Here is a 19500-nt window from a genome sequence, read left to right on the forward strand (position 1 = left end):
CCTGAGGGCTCCTCTCCGGCCGCCAGCGCCCATCTTTCATTCCCGAGGTAGAGATATTTTGCGCATCACACACATACACACACGCGCAAAAAGGAAAAAAGCCCACCCTCCAGCCTCGTTGCAAAGAGAAAGCCGGAGCAGCCGCAGCTCGCAGCTCGCAGAGGACGCCCAGAGCTGCGAGCCGACGGGCAGACTGACCGACAGACTCGCGCCGCGTCCACCTGTCGGCTGGGCCCGGCCGAGCGCGCAGCGGGCACGCCGCGCGCGCGGAGCAGCCGTGCCCGCCGCCCGGGCCCCGCGCCAGGGCGCACACGCTCCTGCCCCCCCACCCGGCCCGGGCGGGAGTTTGCACCTCTCCCTGCCCGGGTGCTCGGGCCGCCGCTGCAAAGCCAACTTTGGAAAAAGTTTTTTGGGGGAGACTTGGGCTTCGAGGTGCCCGGCTCTGCGCTTTCCGATTTTGGAGGCCTTTCCAGAAAATGTTGCAAAAAAGCTAAGCCGGCGGGCAGAGGAAAACGCCTCTAGCCGGCGAGTGAAGGCAAACCATCGACTGTCGTGTTCCTCTTGGAGGTTGGAGTCCCCTGGGCGCCCCCACACGGCTAGACGACTTGGCTGGTTCGCGACGCAGCCCCCCGGCCGTGGATGCTCGCTCGGGCTCGGGATCCGCCCAGGTAGCGGCCTCGGACCCAGGTCCTGCGCCCAGGTCCTCCCCAGTCCCCCAGCGACGGAGCCGGGGCCGGGGGCGGCGGCGCCCGGGGGCCATGCGGGTGAGCCGCGGAGGCGGCTGCAGCGGCCTGAGCGCCTGATCGCCGCGGACCGGAGCCGAGCCCACACCCCTCCCCAGCCCCCCACCCTGGCCGCGGGGGCGGCGCGCTCGGTCTACGCGTCCGGGGCCCCGCAGGGCCGGGCCCGGAGTCGGCATGAATCGTTGCTGGGCGCTCTTGCTGTCTCTCTGCTGCTACCTGCGTCTGGTCAGCGCCGAGGTGAGTTGCGACGGCAGCTGGGGCTGGGTCTCTTCATTCATTACCCTCACTCCCACCTCCTGACCGCCCCCTCCTCTCCCTGCAGTGAACTTTGGACCCTTGCAGCCCGTGAGCTTGGCACCGGGCGCTCGGTGACCTGCCAAGGGCTGGGAACCGAGGTCCGGGAGGTGCTAGGCTCTAAGCAGGGTAGCGGGGCTTTCTTTCCAATGGGCTAACTAGGTCCCTGAGCTTTTCGGCGTCTGGGGAGGGTGTGTGCTGCGCTGGCCCCCACCCCTCGGGAACCTGAGAATAAGCCCCATCCCGGCCGGCTGGTGGAGAGGGGGTGGGGTGGTGCCGAGGGTGCAGAAAGCAGCGCGTCCTCCCCAGCCCACTTCGGCTCCAGCTTCGGCTTAGGTTCTGTCCAGGACCCGGCTTGCCGGGGAGGTGCGAGCTCGCGCGCCTGTGGCATGCACGCCGACCTTTGGCTAGGGTTCCGGTCCCACCCTGCCTCCCGCTCCGGGTGGAGGTGAGCGCCCTCGGGCCCGCGTAGGGCATGCCCGGTCCAGGAGCAGCTTGTGTCTTGGGCCCTGGGGGCGGGGGGAGGGGGGGTGGAGACAGACTGACAGACAGACACAGAAAGACAGAAAGAGAGAGAGAGTGAGAGAGACAGACAGACAGACAGAGACGGGTAGGTTTCGGGTACTCGGGAGCTTGGGATGGGACTGGGGGCTCTTAAGGAATCCAGCCACCGGGGCTGTGTGTGTCTGAGGCCGCGCCATACCTGCGCCCGCGCCCTGCGAGAGGAAGCACCTCTCCTCCCGCATGCAGGGTGCGGAGCGCGCCGCCTGCAAAAGCCTAGCTGCAACGCAGGTGGGGAGGAAAAACGTCTGCGGGAGCGATCAGGTCGGATCAGTCCCCCCACCCCTCCCAGCCTCACGTAGCAGTGAGTTGGCAAGTCTATCCGGAATCCAGGTGGGAAAGGGGGCGGGGCAGGGAGGCGGCGCCAGGTAGAGGGGAGGGGAGGCAGTCGGGAGCGCGGCGCGCCTGGGTCCCGTCCCGTCTCCTCTGGGCCGCGGCCCGGAGTCCGCACCTCGCCAGCTCCCCGGGAGGGCCGGCCCCTTCGGCCTCCGGCGGGGCGCAGGAAACAGGCGACGGCAGCGAAGGGGTTAAGCCAGAGGGCTCCGAGGCCGCGGCCGGGCCTTGGGCCGCCGCCAGCGCAGGTTGTTTTGACCACGGAGGAGCCGTCGCCGTCTCCTTTTGTTCTCGGGGCTCCTCGAGGGCCGCCGGCCGCCCGCCCGGGGGCCCCGCCCTTCCGCGGCCGCCCCCAGCAGTCCGCACTCGGGAGGGAGGACGCGGGGCTCGGCCTGGCCGCGTTCAGGCCTCTCCCGAGGCCCCCTCCCCGCCTCTCCCGCAGCCCCCCGGGCCGCAGCCAGCTGTTGGGAAGGGGGGCGCCGGCCGGCTCCAGCTGCCGCCTCGCCGCGCCGCGGGACCTGGGGGCTGGGCCCGGTGCCAGGGCGTCCTGGGAACGGCGGCGCCCCGCGGCTGCTCTCCGCAGCCCACCCCGCCCGGCCCCCCGATTCGCTCACTCACCCCACGCATGCACACTCCTGGCCGGAGGCGATGCTGCGCTCCGGCGGGCGGGCCCGCAGAGCGACGGGCACGCACTACCGCGGCCGGGTCGCGCGCCCGTCGCCGCCACGCCCGTGCACACGCGGGACACACGCGCGCGCACCGCACACAAACGCACGCACGGTCCCTGCACACGCGGCCGGAGCACACGTGCGCGCACACCCACGCACGTACACCGGGACGCACGGCCCGCCCGCTCGGTGCCAAGTGCCCGCCCCCGCGCAACAGGTGGGCCCACCCTGGGCGCTGGCTCCTCACCACCTCTGCTGCACCCCATTTCCTTCCTGGGGTCCTGTCGGGGAGCGGAAACCTCCCATTAGGTCCTGGCTCCACAGCACGCATCTTTTTTGCGTGTTCAGATCGGCTCGACTCCCCTCAAATCTTACCCCTCCGTGAGTGCTTTATTTCAACCACCCCCACGTGGCCAAAAATGGTGTTGATGTGACTCTGAGGGGCGCCTCGATGTCCAGAGCGTTTCTCCCTCCCAGTGAGCCCTTACTTGAATTTCCAAGACTGGAGGGACATGGCAGGGACATTGCGGCCGAGGCTGAGGGGCTCCCACCCCACCCCCCCGCTATTTATTCTCTTTGCTGATCCCCGCGTGCTGTGGAGACAACCCATGACAGCCGCACGAGGTTTTCTCAGGCCTCCTCTTAACATTTCAGCGTCACCCAGCACCTCCTCCTTTCCCACAACTCCATGTGTGTTGGGGCGGAGGCTGGGTCGTAGAAACTGCCATTTTCCTCACTTCAGTCACAGCATCCTTGACACGCATAGGGTGCTTTCTGTTTATGAAACACTTTCCCGCTAAGCCTAAGCCTCAGGCCAGTCGTGGGGGCGACCTAAGTGGAATGGACCTATCCACATGGGGGCCTGTCCACAAAAGAGCTCCTAATTGCCAGTGCAGGGAGACTAAGGAACGGCTTGCTGGTGGAGGTGGCCTTGGAGCTGGCCATGTCCCAGGGCATCCTTGGACTGAGCCTTAGGTGAAGGCCTCAGCAACTGGGAAGGAAGATCCGGGAGCTCCAAGGCAGCGCTGGGCTGAGGGTCTGCAGGGCTGAGGGTCTGCAGAGCTGGGACCCTGATGTCCCATCTCCATCGGCTGAGCTGGCTTCTGGGAGGGCGACTCCCCCTGTCATGTGATGCCTCCAGCCTCAGCACCCTTCCGTGAATGGCCCCACAGGCCTTCGCAACCCAGCTTCCTCCTGGTTTGCCAATGGCATTAAGGGGTGGGCGCGTGGCTGGAATCCCCTAGTCTTGGAGGAGTGCAAGGTTAGGGTCAAACAGAATTTGGAGGCTGTGGTGCAAGAGCCAGGAAGTGTGTGTGTGCAAGAGAGAGAGACTGATTTACCATGGGCCTTGGAAGTTCCTCTCAGACTTCTCTTCCCCCCACTGAGATGCTCCTTCTATGACAACTATTTTCATTTTCTGACTTATTTAGTTGTTTATTACCTGCTTTTCCCACTGGAGTGTAAACTCCACGAGAGAGCTTTCGTCTTGGTCATCACTGTCAGAAGGGTGTCTGGGGCATGGTGGGCAATTAGGAAATGTTTGTGGGAAGGGCAGTGAATGGGGTGGGGGAGGGAGGGACCAGTGCTGGCTCTTGCTTTATAAACATGAATCCTCGTCCCCAGGGCAGCCCCTTGTGGCTGTACCACCCCCTGGCAGGCATCACTCTTTCAAGGCCACCCATCTTCAAAGCCAAGCACATCTTTGTCTTCCCTGTCTTCAGATTGGGACTGCCAGGACTGGATAGGACAGAGGGGAAGAACCAGAAGGCAAATCAGACTGCAAAGTTTCTGTGTATCTTTAGCAGGACCTCAGTTTCCACCATCTTTAAAAAAAAAAAAGAGAGAAGATTGGATTAGCTCAGAGTTCCCAAAGAGTAGCAGAATTACCTGGCCTCTTGAGCGGGGTAGGGGGCGGTGATTGCAGTGGGCTGCCATGCTTGTAAATTGCTGGACTGGTCTCTAACTGCTTTAACATCTTCTCTGCTCCAGTGAGAGATGGGGAGGCCAGTGGGCCGGGCTGACACGAAGGAGGGGGAGGCTGAGCATCAGGGTCCCAAGAGCAATAAGGAAGGGAAATGTGAGTGGGAAAAGCGGTTGGAAATGGCTTCTGTGGTCTGCCCAGAGAGAGCTTCTTCAAAGGGATCAGCTTTGGCATGTGATCTAAATAAGGCCTGAGACTCTCAGGCAGGGGGTGCGCTAGGAGGCCTCATCAGCTTCTCCTGCCAGCCACTGACAACGCCCCTGGTTGTTTGGGCCCAGAGCCTGTGTCTCCCTCTGCAGGAATGGCAGGGTGGGGAGTGTGTATCTATCTGTGTGTGTGTATGTGTGTGTGTGTGTGTGTGTGTGTGTGTGTGTGTGTGTGTGTGCTGGGGCCCAGAAGGAGGGTGGGGTTCAAACCCCTTTGATCTGCCAGCCTAGTTGGGAGCAGATCATTCACCTGGCCTCACGTTCGCTCGTGCCTTTCCTACCTCCTGCAGCTGGCGTGGGGGGTGGGGTGGGGAGGAGGCTGTTTGCCTTGGCTCCCGTGGCTGGCTTTGCCCCAGCTGCCTCCTCGCCACGCCCTCACCCTGCCAGAAACCCCAGGCCTGAGATCTGGGGTAGCTTCATCAGGGTGCCAGGCCTCCTTTCCCTCCTCCCTAGGAGCTGCCCACCTAGAGGCCTCCAGAACCTGTGCCCCGGAAAACTAGGCTCCGGGTGCCCACCCACCCACACTGAGAGGAGCCTGTGACTCCAAACAGGTGCCGGTGCATGTCTCCCCAAGGACATTACAGCCAGGGCTGACCACAGGCTGAATGTGCACACCCATCACCCGCTCCCAGTCCCGGAAGGGACCCGCCAGCCCACACAGCCCTCGGCAATGCCAGTGTGAGACTAGGGTGCTATTTCCTGTGGCTCAGCACAGGGGATAAAGCAGTCACACATGTTGCCATGGGCAGGCAGCTCTCCATCCACCCATTGTCATCCTCTAAAATGTCCTGTGCTCTTGGTCCCAGGCATGTGTGCCAGCCGCTTGCTGCTGTCCTCAAGGCGAAAGAATTAATGATGATGACAGTGACAACTCATTAGGTACCCATTATCTGCTGGCTGCTCTGCTACATGCAATTATGCCTCCCAATAACCCCAGGTGAGGTATGATTAGCCCCATTTAAAAGACGAAGCCAAGGTTTTAGATTGTTAAAATACTCCAAGAATCCGGGTTTCCTTGGCATCTGAAGCCCTTGCTCTTGACTCTGCTACCTCTGCGCTATTGATGTTTGGGGCCAGTAATGCTCTGTTGCGGAGGTTGTTTTGTGCATTGTAGGATGTTAAGCAGCAGCCCTGACCTCCACTGGCTACATGCCAGTAGCAGTCCCCTAGTTGTGACCACCAAAAATGTCTTCAGACATAGCCAGTGTCTCCTGGGGACCCTAGTCACCCCCGGTTGGGAACTGCTGCTCTATGACATGCTGCAGGGGTAAAGAGCCAACATGAACTTCATATGATGCCAAGGGCAGTGGCCTCCAAACAGAGGAGAGGGAGGCCGAGGACCTTCCCGGTGAGCTGGAAGAGGGTGGGCACCCTGGAGCCTGGGAAGGACCTAGCTCTGCCACTTACTAGTCATCTAGATCTGGAGCTGCTTACTTAATTTTTCTAAGCCTCAGTTTCCTCATCTGGAAGATGAAGATAAAAATCATGCCACCCTCTTAGGATTGGTAGTTTGTACAGCATTTTGCTTAGTGCCTGGCTCATAGTCAGCACTTCATGAATGTTAGGTGTGGTATTATTATCAAATCCAGGGGGCTTATAGTGAGTTCTGGGCATCTCGTGGCCAAATTACCAGAAGCATGTGTAGGAATGGCCTCCCTGCTTGGAATAAAGTAGACTCTTAAGGAGGTAATTTGATTGCAGGTTGGTGAGGAATATCGCAAGTGGTCCTCCCGGTGGAGAAGGTGGGAGAGTCATAGAGGAGAGTACCCCAGGGAGAAGGGGAGACTCCCTCATGCATTTTATCAGTATTGCTGGAGCACCTACTGTGTGCTTCTGCCACCTCCCCAGTCTCTATCCTGGGCTCTTCCTCACTCAGCCTTGGAGGGTCTGAGTTTGTTTTCTATAAGACATCATTTCCTTTGCTTTGTGGGCCTGGGTCCCGGGCATCCTGCTAGGCCTGTTCTGGGGCCTGCCTACTCTGCCACAACTGGCAGCTGCAGCTCGCTTTCCTGTGGGCAAGAAGATCTTGGCACAAGCACTAAGTGCCACTTGGTACTAGGCCTTTGGGTCGCTCCCCTGGGGGTTAATTGAATGACCTCCACAATACTTCTTGTCCCTTTCTGCGGGTGAGCAGGGAGGCCTGGCTGTGCAGCCTCCTTCGGCTTTCCTCTGCTCCTTCTGACACTCTCAAGCAGACTTAGAATTGAATCGAATGTTCGGCTCCCTCACAGATTCACAGATGAGAGGTAGGACCAGAGAGGGGCAGTGACCAGCCTGAGGTCACACAGCGGTTCATAGCAGTATGAGATGTGGAATCCAGCTCTCTGGACCACCTGTTCTGGGTGTGCCATAACTCTCAGGGGAAGCTGCCTTCCCTGGTCTTTGCTGGAAACCAGCCACCAGCCTCTGTTCGGTGGGTTGGGTACTCTGTCAACATCTGGAGAACAATGACCAAAGTCATTGTCTCTCTCTTGGGGCTGGAGAAATGAACTTGCTTGAAGGTGGGAGCAGGCAGAGCCCGGTCGAGATGGGGGAGGAAAATAGGGGGCAGCTGGGCTGATATTCCTCCTCAATCTGGAACTTGCAGCCCCCAGCCATGTGGCCATGGGCACTGAAGGAAAGGCCCCAGTTCTCACCTAAGCCCCTCAACCTTTCCTGCATGGACCCTCTCAACAGCCCTAAGACACTGGGCCAGGTCATAAGCTCCATGTTCAAACAAAGAAACTGAGACTCAGGGGTTTCAAGGAATTGGCTTTAAAAATGGTGACTTCCACCCTCTCACCCTGGATTTCCTAGCACCTAGGTGGACCTGGGTTGCCAGAGCTGGACATGGCCAAATTTCTGGAGGAGGTGTTCCCAGATGCCATGACAAATGTTGGGGAAACAGAGATTTGGGGGAGAGCCCCCCCAGGGCTGGCCACGGGGCTGAGATGACCATCCCTTCCCACGTCAGGCAGTAAGTGTTCCCTCCGCAAAGGTAGCCTGTGCTAAGCCTCTCAGAACTCCAGTCCCTGGAGTGTTTAGTGAACCAAGTCGTCAAGGGCTTCGTTCCTTCTTAATCTAGGGAAACTGAGTCACAACATGGTTTAACCCAAGGTCCCACAGTAGTAAGCCAAGCCTGCTGACACCCTCTCCAGGGCTCTTTCCAAAGACTGTGCAGTCCTGTGTGCTTGTGCCGGTACAAGTGTGCATTTGCATGTGTGTGAGTCTGGACAGAGCCTTCGGATGTGTGGTGGTATCATATGCATTTTGTTCGCCCCTCCATGGCTGGTGGTCTGGATTTTGCCCCTCAGTGTCTCATCAGCCCCTCTGGACTCCTGGCACTGTGGGGGATGTGGCAGCGACTTTCCTATCAGGCTGCTCTCATGTTATTGTGGGACCTGTGGTTTCCCTGGAGGAAGCCCGGCTCCGAGTGAGGCCTGTTAAAGCGCTTACTAAGTTTCAAGTGTGTTTGGTAATAGGCCAGAGGGGCTCTAAAAATAGGGTTTGGTTGAACATGGGACATGGGTAAGCTTTCAGGTTTCCCAGCTGTATCTGAGGATTCCCTTCTCTCTTCTTTGGTACGAGAGATTAAATGGATACCGCTAGAACGTGTGGCCTCCTGAGACCATACAACTCTTCAAGCATTTATTAAGCAGCTCTTGTACCCAAGAGGCTAGGAGTAAGGCTCTGCTGTCACAAAGACTTGGGTTTACGTGGAGCGTCTGATCTTGGGCAAAGAATGTCCCCTATTTGAGCCTGTTTTTCTTATCTGTAAAATGGGGGTGATTCGATTGCCCGTGATAAATACTGGCTGTCATTAGTTGTCAGCTGTGGAGGGAGAAGCAGAGAGAAATCAGATGTTTGGATCCTTCCTGGAACCTGTATTATGATGGAGGAGACAGACGTAGACAAGCAAGTCTAACTTGAAGCAAGCGGGGATTTCTGTTTGGGGGTTGCATGTGCAGCCTCTGAGCTGGATCTTTGAGGCTTTGGCAGGATCAGGCCCCAGGCCTTTTTGCTCCTGGTTGTCAGGCCTGGACTCTGCCTGCCCTCAGCCTGGCTGTCCATTTGCCTGTGACCGAGGGGCTCTGTGGGAACTTTCCACTGGAGAAAGTGTGCAGTGGGATAGAGAGTCACAGCCGGAAAACCCTCACGCCCAGCTCACTCTGCTTGTGGTGTCTGCCTGGCAGGGGGACCCCATTCCCGAGGAGCTCTATGAGATGCTGAGTGACCACTCGATCCGCTCCTTCGATGACCTCCAGCGCCTGCTGCATGGAGACTCCATAGGTAAATTGAATCCCCACCTGGTGATCTGTCCTCCTTTGAGCACTTGGGGGGAGCTGGGAGGGGCAGGGCAGGAGGCCTCCCCCTTCCTTGTCATCCAGAGAACTGGAGGCCCATGGCAACCCAGAGAGGATTGGGTCACACCCATCCAGGGCAGGGTGAGTAGGCAGACGGGTTGGTACCTGGGACATGGGGTGTGGCAGGAGAAGCACCCACGTGTGGCTCTGGCTTGGCACAGAGGGTGGGGTGCCAGGAGGAGGGCAGGCAGGGGGAAGGTGCCCAGGACAGCTGCCGAGTCGAGTCAGTATCCAGGTGTGGGCCCAGCCAGGGAGGGTGGTGCCACAGGAGCCATCTCCCTGCCCCTCTGGCCAAGTGCCCAGCCTACGAGGTCTCCCAGGGACACCTGGCCCAGCCCAGCAGGCAGCCCTGCCCGTGCCCGGGAGCGGGCTCAGCAAGTGGGCACGTGCTCAGTGGCACACACGTGGCGCAGCCGGTGGGCTGGGCTGGGAATGTATTTATAAACGCTGTCTTCAGAGTGAATTCCATTCTATTCTAACCTCTGGCCTGTTCCCTGGAGCCCTGGTCAGCACCCCCCTGCACCCCCAGCTCCCCTTCCCTCTGGGGTTCTGTCTCTTTGTCACTTTGTAATCCTTGCCCAGACGCTATCTACGGGGGAACAGCATTTCCTGCCTTTGTTTCCTCTCCCCGTTGGGCCCCTGGCTCCCTCTCAAAAGCATTCCCGGGCCCTTTCAATCCCTCCTGTGCTGGGGGGCCATGAGGCAGGCAGGAGAGGCCCTGACTGGGCCCACCTATTGTTCACCAGGGCCCCCACCCGTCTCCCACAACCCCCACCCCGTGCCCGACGGGCCAGCCCTGGCCACACAATGGGGCAACTTCCAAATTTAGCCTTTCTGCTGTTTCTTTCCAAGGCCCTTTGCCCCCACCCTCAGACAGCCTCTTCACATCCCTGGTGGGGGTCGGGATCTTGGAGATGAGGTTGTCAATAGCAGGCCTGTTTTGAGGCAACCATGTGGCTATTTTTTCCTAATCAACTTATCTTTTCCACAAAGCACATCTTTTCCCCATCTCCTCCCCAGCAGGGACATTCCAGAGATGGCAGGGAGAAAGGAAGGGAGTGAGAGGGACAGACAGACACAATGACATAGGAGCTGTTAGGCTGGACGGAAACGGGCCAGTCACTGGGCTCCCCACAGGACAGTGTCCTCCAAACAGGATCCCCTGGGACCCTGCGTGGATGGGCTGCAGCCAGCTGAGCCTCTGACAGGGCGAGTGCATTGGGGAAATGGCCTGAGCTACCAGGTGTGAGTGGAGGTGGCAGGGGCTTGTCCCCAACACCCCTTAGTCATCCGTGGGCTCTTCACTTGTGAGAGTCCTTCCCCAAACCCTCACTTCCCAGCAGCCGGCTTCTGGCCACCATCCCTAGAGAGAGCGATGTCTCCAAGGAGTGCTGGTGGCAGAGATGAGAGCTGCTCAGGCTCTGTGACTGTAGGAACAAATGGACAACTTGGGGCAGACATGGGGCAGAAGGTTAGAGAAGGGGAGAGAGAGAAACACATGCAAGGTGAGAGACAGGAGCTAGTGAGACACCAAGAACCAGAGGGGCACGTGGCCAGGGCTCCCCCCACCGCAGACAGGCCTCGGCCCGCACCCCCATCCTTCTCCGTCCCTCCCTCACTCCCTCCTGACGACAGGGCCATTGTCCAGGGCTGCAGAGGGCTGGGTTCAGGGCATGGGTCCCCCGGGGGATTCTGGGAATTTCTCCATTCAGCACTTCCTATGGGAACGCTGGGTGGAGGGCACTGGAAAGTGGCCTTCAGTGCTCTGGGTCCTTGCCCCACCCTGGAGGCTGAGGAGAGTTCGCTTACAGTAGCAGAGGGGAAGGGTTATTTTTAACTTCATTGACATGGGTTCTGGCCAAAAATGTGGCTAAAGAGCCTGGAGAGGGGCCGGCGGCCCCCTGGGGATATAGTCAGGACTCACTCCTCCCTGAGTGCTGTGGCTGCCCTGGAGTTTGCCTGGAGGGCCCCTTCCCAGAGCCAGGACCCTTAGGTTGACACGGGGGACTATTCACTGGAGGGGGTAGCCCTCCTGCCCACACAGATGCCCCATCGGAGCCCCCACCCATGGCTGGGCAGCCAACGGTTGTCAGCAGTGTGTCTGTGCCTTCTCTTGCAGGTGAGGATGGGCCTGAGATGGACCTGAATATGACCCAGTCCCATTCTGGAGGCGAGCCAGAGAGCTTATCTCGCGGGAGAAGGAGCCTGGGTGAGACTGAGGATCGGCACAGTGGCCTCAAGGGATGGGAGCCAGGGAAGGAGAGCTGGGGCGTGCCGCCAGCCCGAGGGCTCCCAGGGTCATCCTAATGCTCCCTCTGCCCCCACACTCAGGACTGAGTTGAACTAGGAGAGTGTAACCATCTTTAAATCCTCTATATTGAGGAGTTGAGTCATCACCCTCTTACCCCGCACACTGTCTGCTTTCTAAATAGAGTGCTTTTACACTCGTACGTTCCTTACTTCAACCCTGGATGTAGATATTATTAACTCTGTCTCACATCATTGGAAATTGGGGCCCAGAAAGCGTAAAGAAGTAGGCAAGGTCACACAGCGAGGAAGTGGTAGGGCTGGGACCCTAACCAACTCTTCTCACTTGGACCCTGTGCTGTCCCTGATGGGCCACATGTTTCACTGTGGCTAAGGGCTGCAGCCTGCAAGGTAGGCATGGAGCGAAGCCTGGCACTGCCTCCTACTTCTTTGGAGGCTGTCGATCACTGGGTCCCAGAGAAGCCCACCCAAACTGCTCCTCCTCTTTGCCTATCTTCAGTCTCCAAAACACTGTAGACAGTGGCTAGGGGAACCTGAAGAGAAGAGTTGGGTACCTGAGTTCCACCCCTTGATCTGTGAATTTCAGTGGGTTAATTTAGCCTCGGAGCCTCAGTTTCTCAGTCTGTGAATAATGACAGCAGCCCCAGCATTGACTGAGCACTCACTGTAGACCAGGCTTCACTTGCATTGCTCCTTAGATCCGCAGAGGACGGTTAGGCACTGTTATTATCCCATTTCGCAGATGAGGAAACTGGGGCTTTTGAAAAAAGCAACAGGCAAGAATAGATCACAGTGTGAGACAGCAATGTAAGGGTGGTTACAAGGTCATACACACACATAAGGGCCACGTAAGTGTGAAATGGAATCAAATGGATACTTGCTAGTGGAAGGAAACGGCATTTACTGAGCATTTACCAGGTTCCACACTGTCTGAATTATCCAACTTGACCCTTACAATGGTTCTTGGTTGTAGATCTCATCATACTCATTTTGCGGAAGGGGAAACTGACACTTAGAGAAGCTCAGCCATCTGTCTAAATCCCATGGCTGATAATAGCTGGGACTTGAAACCTCCACCCTGGGGTTGAAAGAAGTGGGAATGGGTGGTTGTTTCTGAAAATGAGTAGTCCCAGGGCACCCTGCCGAGCTACCTGCCAGGTGAGGGGCTCTGGGCAGGCCCACCTTCCTGACGGAGGTTCCCTCTCCCTCCAGGTTCCCCAACAGTTGCCGAGCCAGCCATGATTGCTGAATGCAAGACACGCACTGAAGTGTTCCAGATCTCCCGGGGCCTCGTAGACCGCAGCAATGCCAACTTCCTGGTGTGGCCGCCCTGCGTGGAGGTGCAGCGCTGCTCCGGCTGCTGCAACAACCGCAATGTGCAGTGTCGCCCCACCCAGGTGCAGCTGCGGCACGTACAGGTGCGCAGGCCTGCAGCCACCCCAGGCTGGCCCAGTGGCAGGGAGGGGTCACCCTTCTGCCTGCTAACTCCCTGACCAGGTTTCCTTGCGGAGGTGGAAAGGCATGTTTCTGGGCTCTGTCCAGAGAGGGCCACTCTTGGAAGCTCTCTCTGTACAGGTGTGCTGAGGCCAGCCATGGGTCCTCTAAAGTGGCTTAGGCCCTGTAACCAAGAGCCACAGACAGATCCCCAGGCAGAGCTAGGTGTGCAATGTTAAGTAATGGACGTTGCCTCCTCCTTTACAGGGATAAATTCCCAAAACGTCTCTTGAAGAGACGTATCTACGATCATTGATTTGACACTGAGAATGTTCTGGGCAGCTGCTCAAGTTCCCCCCAAACTCTCTCCTATTCAGGGTTCTCAGAGAGCCCTTCATTCCACGGAGAGAGAGGCTCAGGTAGGTAGGTGCCCCCTGCATTTCTGACACCTGCTCATGTCCCTTTGACAAGCTTTGTCTTTAACAAGGTGGTTGCAGAGACTTTCCAGATGACAGCCCTGGGGCAGTCCCTAGCAGACAGTCAAATGCTGAGCCTGCTTCTTTTCCGGAGGGACTGGGTATACATAACTCAACTCAAGGCAAATTTTAGAGTAGAGGCTGTCCCGGGGAGCTCCCTGGTCTCATGCTGGGCAGGGCCAGGCCGGAGAAGCCTCAGCTATCTTCTGTGCCAAGGTTTCTGCCACCCTCACCCACGCACCAACTCAGGATGGGCAGTGGGCACACACCTCCCTGGGGCTCTCCGGCCCTGCTGAATATTTTGCCCGCTCTGTTGCTTTCCCTTCCCCTGCGGTCAGCCCGTGGCCTTTCCACCTGCCCATCTTCCATCCCTGGCCTGGGCCCCGTGCCCGAGATGACCAATGTCACTCTCCACCCCACTGTCCACTGTCGTGGTATCTCCTGTCCCCAATACTTCCAGCTCTATGGATGGACACCTGACAGATAACCTCCCCCTTCCTGCCTCCCTCCTAGATAAAACCTCCCCCCACTTCCTTGCAGACAACCATCTCCCGCCTCTGCTTCAGCCCCTGACCTTGGCTGGCACTCCAGGAATGAGGACACCGCAGGCCCCATGCTCAACCGGAAATGCCTTTCTCCCTCTCTGGGGGCACGTAGGGGGGCAAAGCCGGAGGCCAGGTCTAGAGGGCTTGTTTTGATGGAAAAGCTACAAGAAGGGCAGAGGGCAAGGTCCTGCTATTGTTTGGGCCAAAGCATTTACCCTGCAGGCTGCTCTCTGGGCTTTCGAGGAAAGATCAACACAGGGGACACGGGGTGGGAAGAGCAGGCAGTTCGGGTTCTCTTGGCTCCTGCCTGTGTGGCCTCGTAAGAGGCACTCTGGTGGTTTTCACCTCCAGGTGAGAAAGATCGAGATCGTGCGGAAGAAGCCAGTCTTTAAGAAGGCCACGGTGACACTGGAGGACCACCTGGCATGCAGGTGTGAGACAGTGGTGGCTGCTCGGCCTGTGACCCGAAGCCCTGGGGGTTCCCAGGAGCAGCGAGGTAACCACACTTCCAGGGTCTTCCCTTGAGCAGCTCAGCCCACGACTCCCTTCTCCTGTGGCAGCTGGGGGCAGGGACAGGTCTTAAAATGGAAATTGGGTCCTGTACTCCCCTGGTTAAATTCATCTAAGGCTTTGCATTTCACTGAGAACAATCCAGATTCCTCCCTGGCCTGGGAGGCCCTGCATGAGGATGCAGCCCGTGGCTGGCCCTCTGGCCTTGGGGCCAACTAAACACCCTTCACTTATGCCACCCCAGCCGGTCTGGCCTCCTTGAGTGGCTGAATAAGTTTCTGCTTCAGGGCCTTTGCACACGCTAGTCCCTATCGAATCACACTTCTCCCAGCTCTTCACAAGCCTAGCTCCTTCTCTTCATTTGGGTCTCAGCTCGGAAGTCGCCTCCTCCTGGAGGTCTTCCCTGGCCGTCCTGTCTGGAGCAGCCCTATTTCCGGTCTTGCAACTGCAGCCCCTACTTTGTTGAATGAGTGCATGGAGTGGTTGGAGGAACCGGGGCCTGGACAAGAGGAGACTCAATGCATATTCTCTTCAGATATTTGACAACTTGTCCTGGGGATGAGAAATCAAACTAATTTCCCCTTGAGGGGGGAACTAGGACCAGTGGGGAGAAAACACTGGAGAGAGATTTTTGCTCTATATACAGAAAACGTGGTGATCACTTGGGTTCAAGGTGGAATTGTTGCCTTGTGAGGTAGTGACCTCCTGTCACTGGAGGTGTGCAAGTAGAGACGGGGGAGCTGTGTAGCTGGGATGTGACAGATGGGGTTCAAGCATCAATCAGATGTATGAGTGGATTTGGAGTCCACTTCTGTCCTTGGACTTCATGAATTCACAGTCTCAGGGGCATGGTTAAACTTCAGGTTAAAGACCCAAAGAATGGTGTGGCTGCCTCCCCGCTCATTTACAGAGGAGATGCCTGAGGCCCAGAGTCACTGAGGTTTTGCCCACCGTCACACAACCAGTCCCAAACATGGGTGTGACTGGAATCCAGTGTCCTGAGGTTCTGGTCTTGGCTCTTCCCTCACCCTGACGGCTCTCTCTGGCTCTCACCTGCCTTCTCATTTTGTAAAAAGGATGTTCAAATTTTAGCACTAGAATAGACCGGAAAGATGACCTTAGAGTTAGACCTTCAGTGTTGTTAACAGGACTGCTGGACCACAGAGAAGTGAAGGGACTTAGCAAGGATTGCACAGCAGCAAAGCCCACCAAAAACCCAGGTCTTATAACCTCTAGTTCTGGGTTCTTTTGGCTCTATCTTGCTGCCTTTTCTCCCTCGAACATTTGCGATAAGGATCAAATCATTAATATGATTAGATGAGCATTAAAAAGAAATCGTGTAAGTGACAGTTTTGATTTTCAGTAACTGTCTACTAGGGATGGGACAACCTTTTCATCCTCATTTCTTGTTAACAAGTGCCCTGAAGGTGGGGCCGTTTGTCGGCCTCTTTGTCTTGTTCTCAGAGCTGAGCCAAGTCACTAGATGCCCTGGGAAGGCTGATCATTTGACAGCTGACATGTTGTAAATTATTTATAGACTTAACGTGGAGAATGTTTTCTCTTTTAAGGAAAAATGATATTCTTTATGCTGAGAATGGGGTTATTTTATATATTTGTTTCATGTGATTTTATAAACCAGTTTCTTCGGAGGCATGTTAAACCCATAACATGTAGGGTAACATAAAGTCCTGCAGTTTTTATTTTTTATTTTTAATTTTTTTAAAGATGACTGGTAAGGGGATCTTAACCCTTGACTTGGTGTTGTCAGCACCACGCTCTCCCAAGTGAGCTAACCGGCCATCCCTATATGGGGATCCGAACCCATGGCCTGGGTGTTATCAGCACCACACTCTCCCAAGGGAGCCACGGGCCGGCCCTAAGTCCTGCCATTTTAATTTCAGCATCTCAGCTGAGTGTGACAGGGGTTTGCTGACTCCCCCTCTGGGCCTCGTGGCTTAAACAGCCATTTTATGCTCAGGTCTGCAGGTTGACTGGGCTTGGCTGGGCAGGTCTATCGGTCTGTCTTGCCATTGCAGTCATCCGGAGGCCCGACTGGGACAGGTGGGCCTCTTTTCACCTCCTTGTAGTCCAGGGCCTCTGGCTCAGTCCCCACTTGGCCTCCTCATGTGGCCTCTCCAGCAGGGTAGCCAGATTTCTTATGTGGTGGCACGGGGTTCCCCAAAGCGTGAAGGTGATTGCTGCCAGGCCTTCTTAAGGCTCGTGCCTGGAACTGGCACGGCACCCCTTCTGCCTCTTTTTATTGGTTAAACAGATTCAAGGGGCAGGGAAGGAAACACCTGTCAGCGGGCAATGACAAAGAATTTGAAGCCGTATTTAACCTACTCCCTCTGTGTCAGGTTCTGTGCAGAGAGCTTTGCCAGCATGCCTCGTTTATTCCTCACCAGTCCTGTGAGGTGGGTAGTCTCATCACCTCCATTTCACAGATGGAGAAACCGAGGTGCGGAGAGGTTTAGCAATTGTCCCCAAGGCATCAGCTGGTGAACAGTGGATGAGGCCCAGGAGGCCTGTCCCAGAGCCCCATCCCCCACCTCCCCGACTCAGTCCAGAGGATCTGGGAAGGTCTGTGGCAGGCCTTGGTCAGGAGAGACAGACCCTCCACGTGGTCATACTCATGCTGACGAGATCTTTTTTTTTCTCGAGCAGCCAAGACGCCCCAAATGCGGATGGCCACTCGGACCGTGGTAGTCCGCCGGCCCCCCAAGGGGAAGCACCGGAAATTCAAGCACACACATGACAAGAAGGCACTGAAGGAGACCCTCGGAGCCTAGGGGCATCGGCAGGAGAGTGTGGGCAGGTGAGGGCCAGGCAGGAAACTGAGGCTCAGAACCCTGTGTTTCCTTCGCCCTGGCCTGTGGCTAGGGCTGTGGATGGGGCTGGGGGAGAGGCATTTCCCATACAAAATCCATCCTCTAGGCCTTCATCCCCTCTGCCCAATTCACAGCTGAGTTCTTCCATAGGGCAGATGGGGTGGAGGGCTTTGAGAAGACCCCAGGCTAGCTGTGTCCCAGCATGCCCTAAGAGAACGGGAGGTCCAAACCTCAAGTCTTCCCAGCCCACCTCAACTCCGCTAGCCCTGAACACTGCTGGAAATCAGGGCTGGTCGACCCCCCCCCCCGCCACCCTGCTCCCTGCCCCTTTGGGGGCCTATGAGCGTGGGCTGGACCCCCTAGGCTGTTTCTGACCCCTCGTGTGTCCCTCTGCTTGCCTACAGGGTTATTTAACATGGTATTTGCTGTATTGCCCCCATGGGGTCCTTGGAGTGATAATATTGTTCCCTTCGTCCGTCTGTCTCGATGCCTGATTCGGACGGCCAATGGTGCTCCCCCACCCCTCCACGCGACCGTCATCCTTCCATCAGCGGGTCTCCTACAGCGGCCTCCGGCATCTGGTCCAGCAGCTCAAGAAGTAAAAGAAGGACTGAACTCCATCTTCCTCCCTTGACCTGAAGAATATGGGATTAGTGCAAGAGAGACTGATGGGGTCGCTATTTGGGGGAAGGGGCTCCCCTCCCCCTCGCCTGGTTCGGGCCACACCCGGGCTCTGTGGACTGGCCTGAGGAGCCCTGCACGTGCCCCTGAGGACCTCTCAGCATGGCCTGCCTGTCCCTGGGCCCCTTACCAGCTCTGAGGGGAACACCTCCAGGCAGGTTGGGGTACCTCCTACTCCTATGGCTGAGGCCATGTGGGGGAGCACAGACTGGAGGAAACCCCCTCCCGCAGGGCCCAGACCTACCAGTCACCTCCTCACCTGGTCGCCTCTGCTCACAGTGGCTTCTTTTCATTTTACATGTATGAAGTCCTTGAAGATGTGGACTCCTCTGGGCAGGTATGGCCAGAGCATCAGGTGGCCAGTTGCCCTCATGCGGGTTAGGGATGAAGTTTGCTCTTGAGGGGGACATCGATGGCAACCTGGGCATCCCCTGCCTCCTCCCCCCTCCCCCCTCTCCACTGTGATCCTCTTCTTTCCCTATTTCATTTCACTTCTCTACCTCCACTCTGCGTTTTCCTCTTGTCCTGGTCCTTCAATCTGCTTCACCAAGGGACTCTTGGACCCCTTATTGAGGCCTCCAAATGACCCCAGTCACTCCTCCCTGGGGCAGAAGACCAGGGGCCAGGTCAGCAGGGGACCTGCCCATCGTATTCCAACCCAGCCAAAACTGCCACGTAAGGTTGCGCAGGATGTGTACTGCACAAGGGCACTGCACGTGGGAAGCACGGTTCACGCCATAGATACGGTGGATTTGTATATTTTTATGGCAGTTTCTGGCAGATGTACATGAAATGTCTGGGAAAGGGATCCTTTTGCTGATTCACACAAAGGCTTCGTGTGCACTGGCTGTGTCCCTGACTGGAGTGGTCAGATAGGAGTGAGCCCGTGGTGGAGGGTGGGGGACAACACTGTTGTCCATCTGGCCTCCATTTCCCAGAGTCGTAGCTGCAGCAATCACCCTTGAGGCAGGCATGAGAAACCCAGGAGGGGGTCTCCATGGGAGGGGCAGCTCCTCCCGTCCCGCCCCCTCCCTGCTTGCACACTCCCCCATCTTAGATCCTTTCTCGAGTCCCATCTCTGATGGCTCCTCCCAGGATACCAGCTCATGGGCTGGGAGTGGGGGAGAGAAGGGGGGACCCCAGAGCCCCCTAGGGGGGGTGGGGTCTGAGCTCCCACCTCCCTTTCCACCTTCCGTTGCCCTTCCCTACCCCCTTCCAAAACCTGCTTCCTTCCGTTTGTAAAGTCGGTGATTATATTTTTGGGGGCTTTCCTTTTATTTTTTAAATGTAAAATTTATTTATATTCCGTATTTAAAGTTGTAAAAAAAATAACCACAAAACAAAACCAAATGAATCCGCTGGAGGTCTGTCTGTTGGCGTTGTGCGTGACAATTAACCTTTCTGCGTTGGCAGGATGTGCCGACAGCTTGCTGCGTGTTCCTCTCACTGGAAGGCTCAGGCGCGATCGCACACACTCGTGCACACACGCGCTCACACACTCACACGTGCATGCGCGTACACACGGGCCCACAGCTTGGAAGGAGCCTCTGTCTAGTGGGGGACAGAAGACACCAGGACCCCCTAGGGGTGGGGTCCTGCAGCAGCTCCTGACACGTGGACCCCAAGACC

The 19500-nt window shown here is 57.3% G+C and overlaps 1 protein-coding gene across 1 annotated transcript; it reads left to right on the forward strand.

Moving 5' to 3' along the window:
• Positions 1 to 283: 283 nt before the first annotated feature.
• PDGFB (platelet derived growth factor subunit B) lies at positions 284 to 19230 on the forward strand. The gene is made up of 7 exons (XM_063075394.1): positions 284 to 980; positions 8959 to 9055; positions 11249 to 11338; positions 12610 to 12815; positions 14204 to 14348; positions 17027 to 17177; positions 17595 to 19230. Exons 1-6 carry the CDS (start codon positions 918 to 920, stop codon positions 17149 to 17151), a joined length of 726 nt encoding a protein of 241 aa, XP_062931464.1. The 5' UTR covers positions 284 to 917; the 3' UTR covers positions 17152 to 17177; positions 17595 to 19230.
• The last annotated feature ends 270 nt before the right edge of the window (positions 19231 to 19500 follow it).

The sequence above is a fragment of the Cynocephalus volans genome, chromosome 12 (genome assembly GCF_027409185.1).
Source record: "Cynocephalus volans isolate mCynVol1 chromosome 12, mCynVol1.pri, whole genome shotgun sequence".
Taxonomy (NCBI): domain Eukaryota; kingdom Metazoa; phylum Chordata; class Mammalia; order Dermoptera; family Cynocephalidae; genus Cynocephalus; species Cynocephalus volans.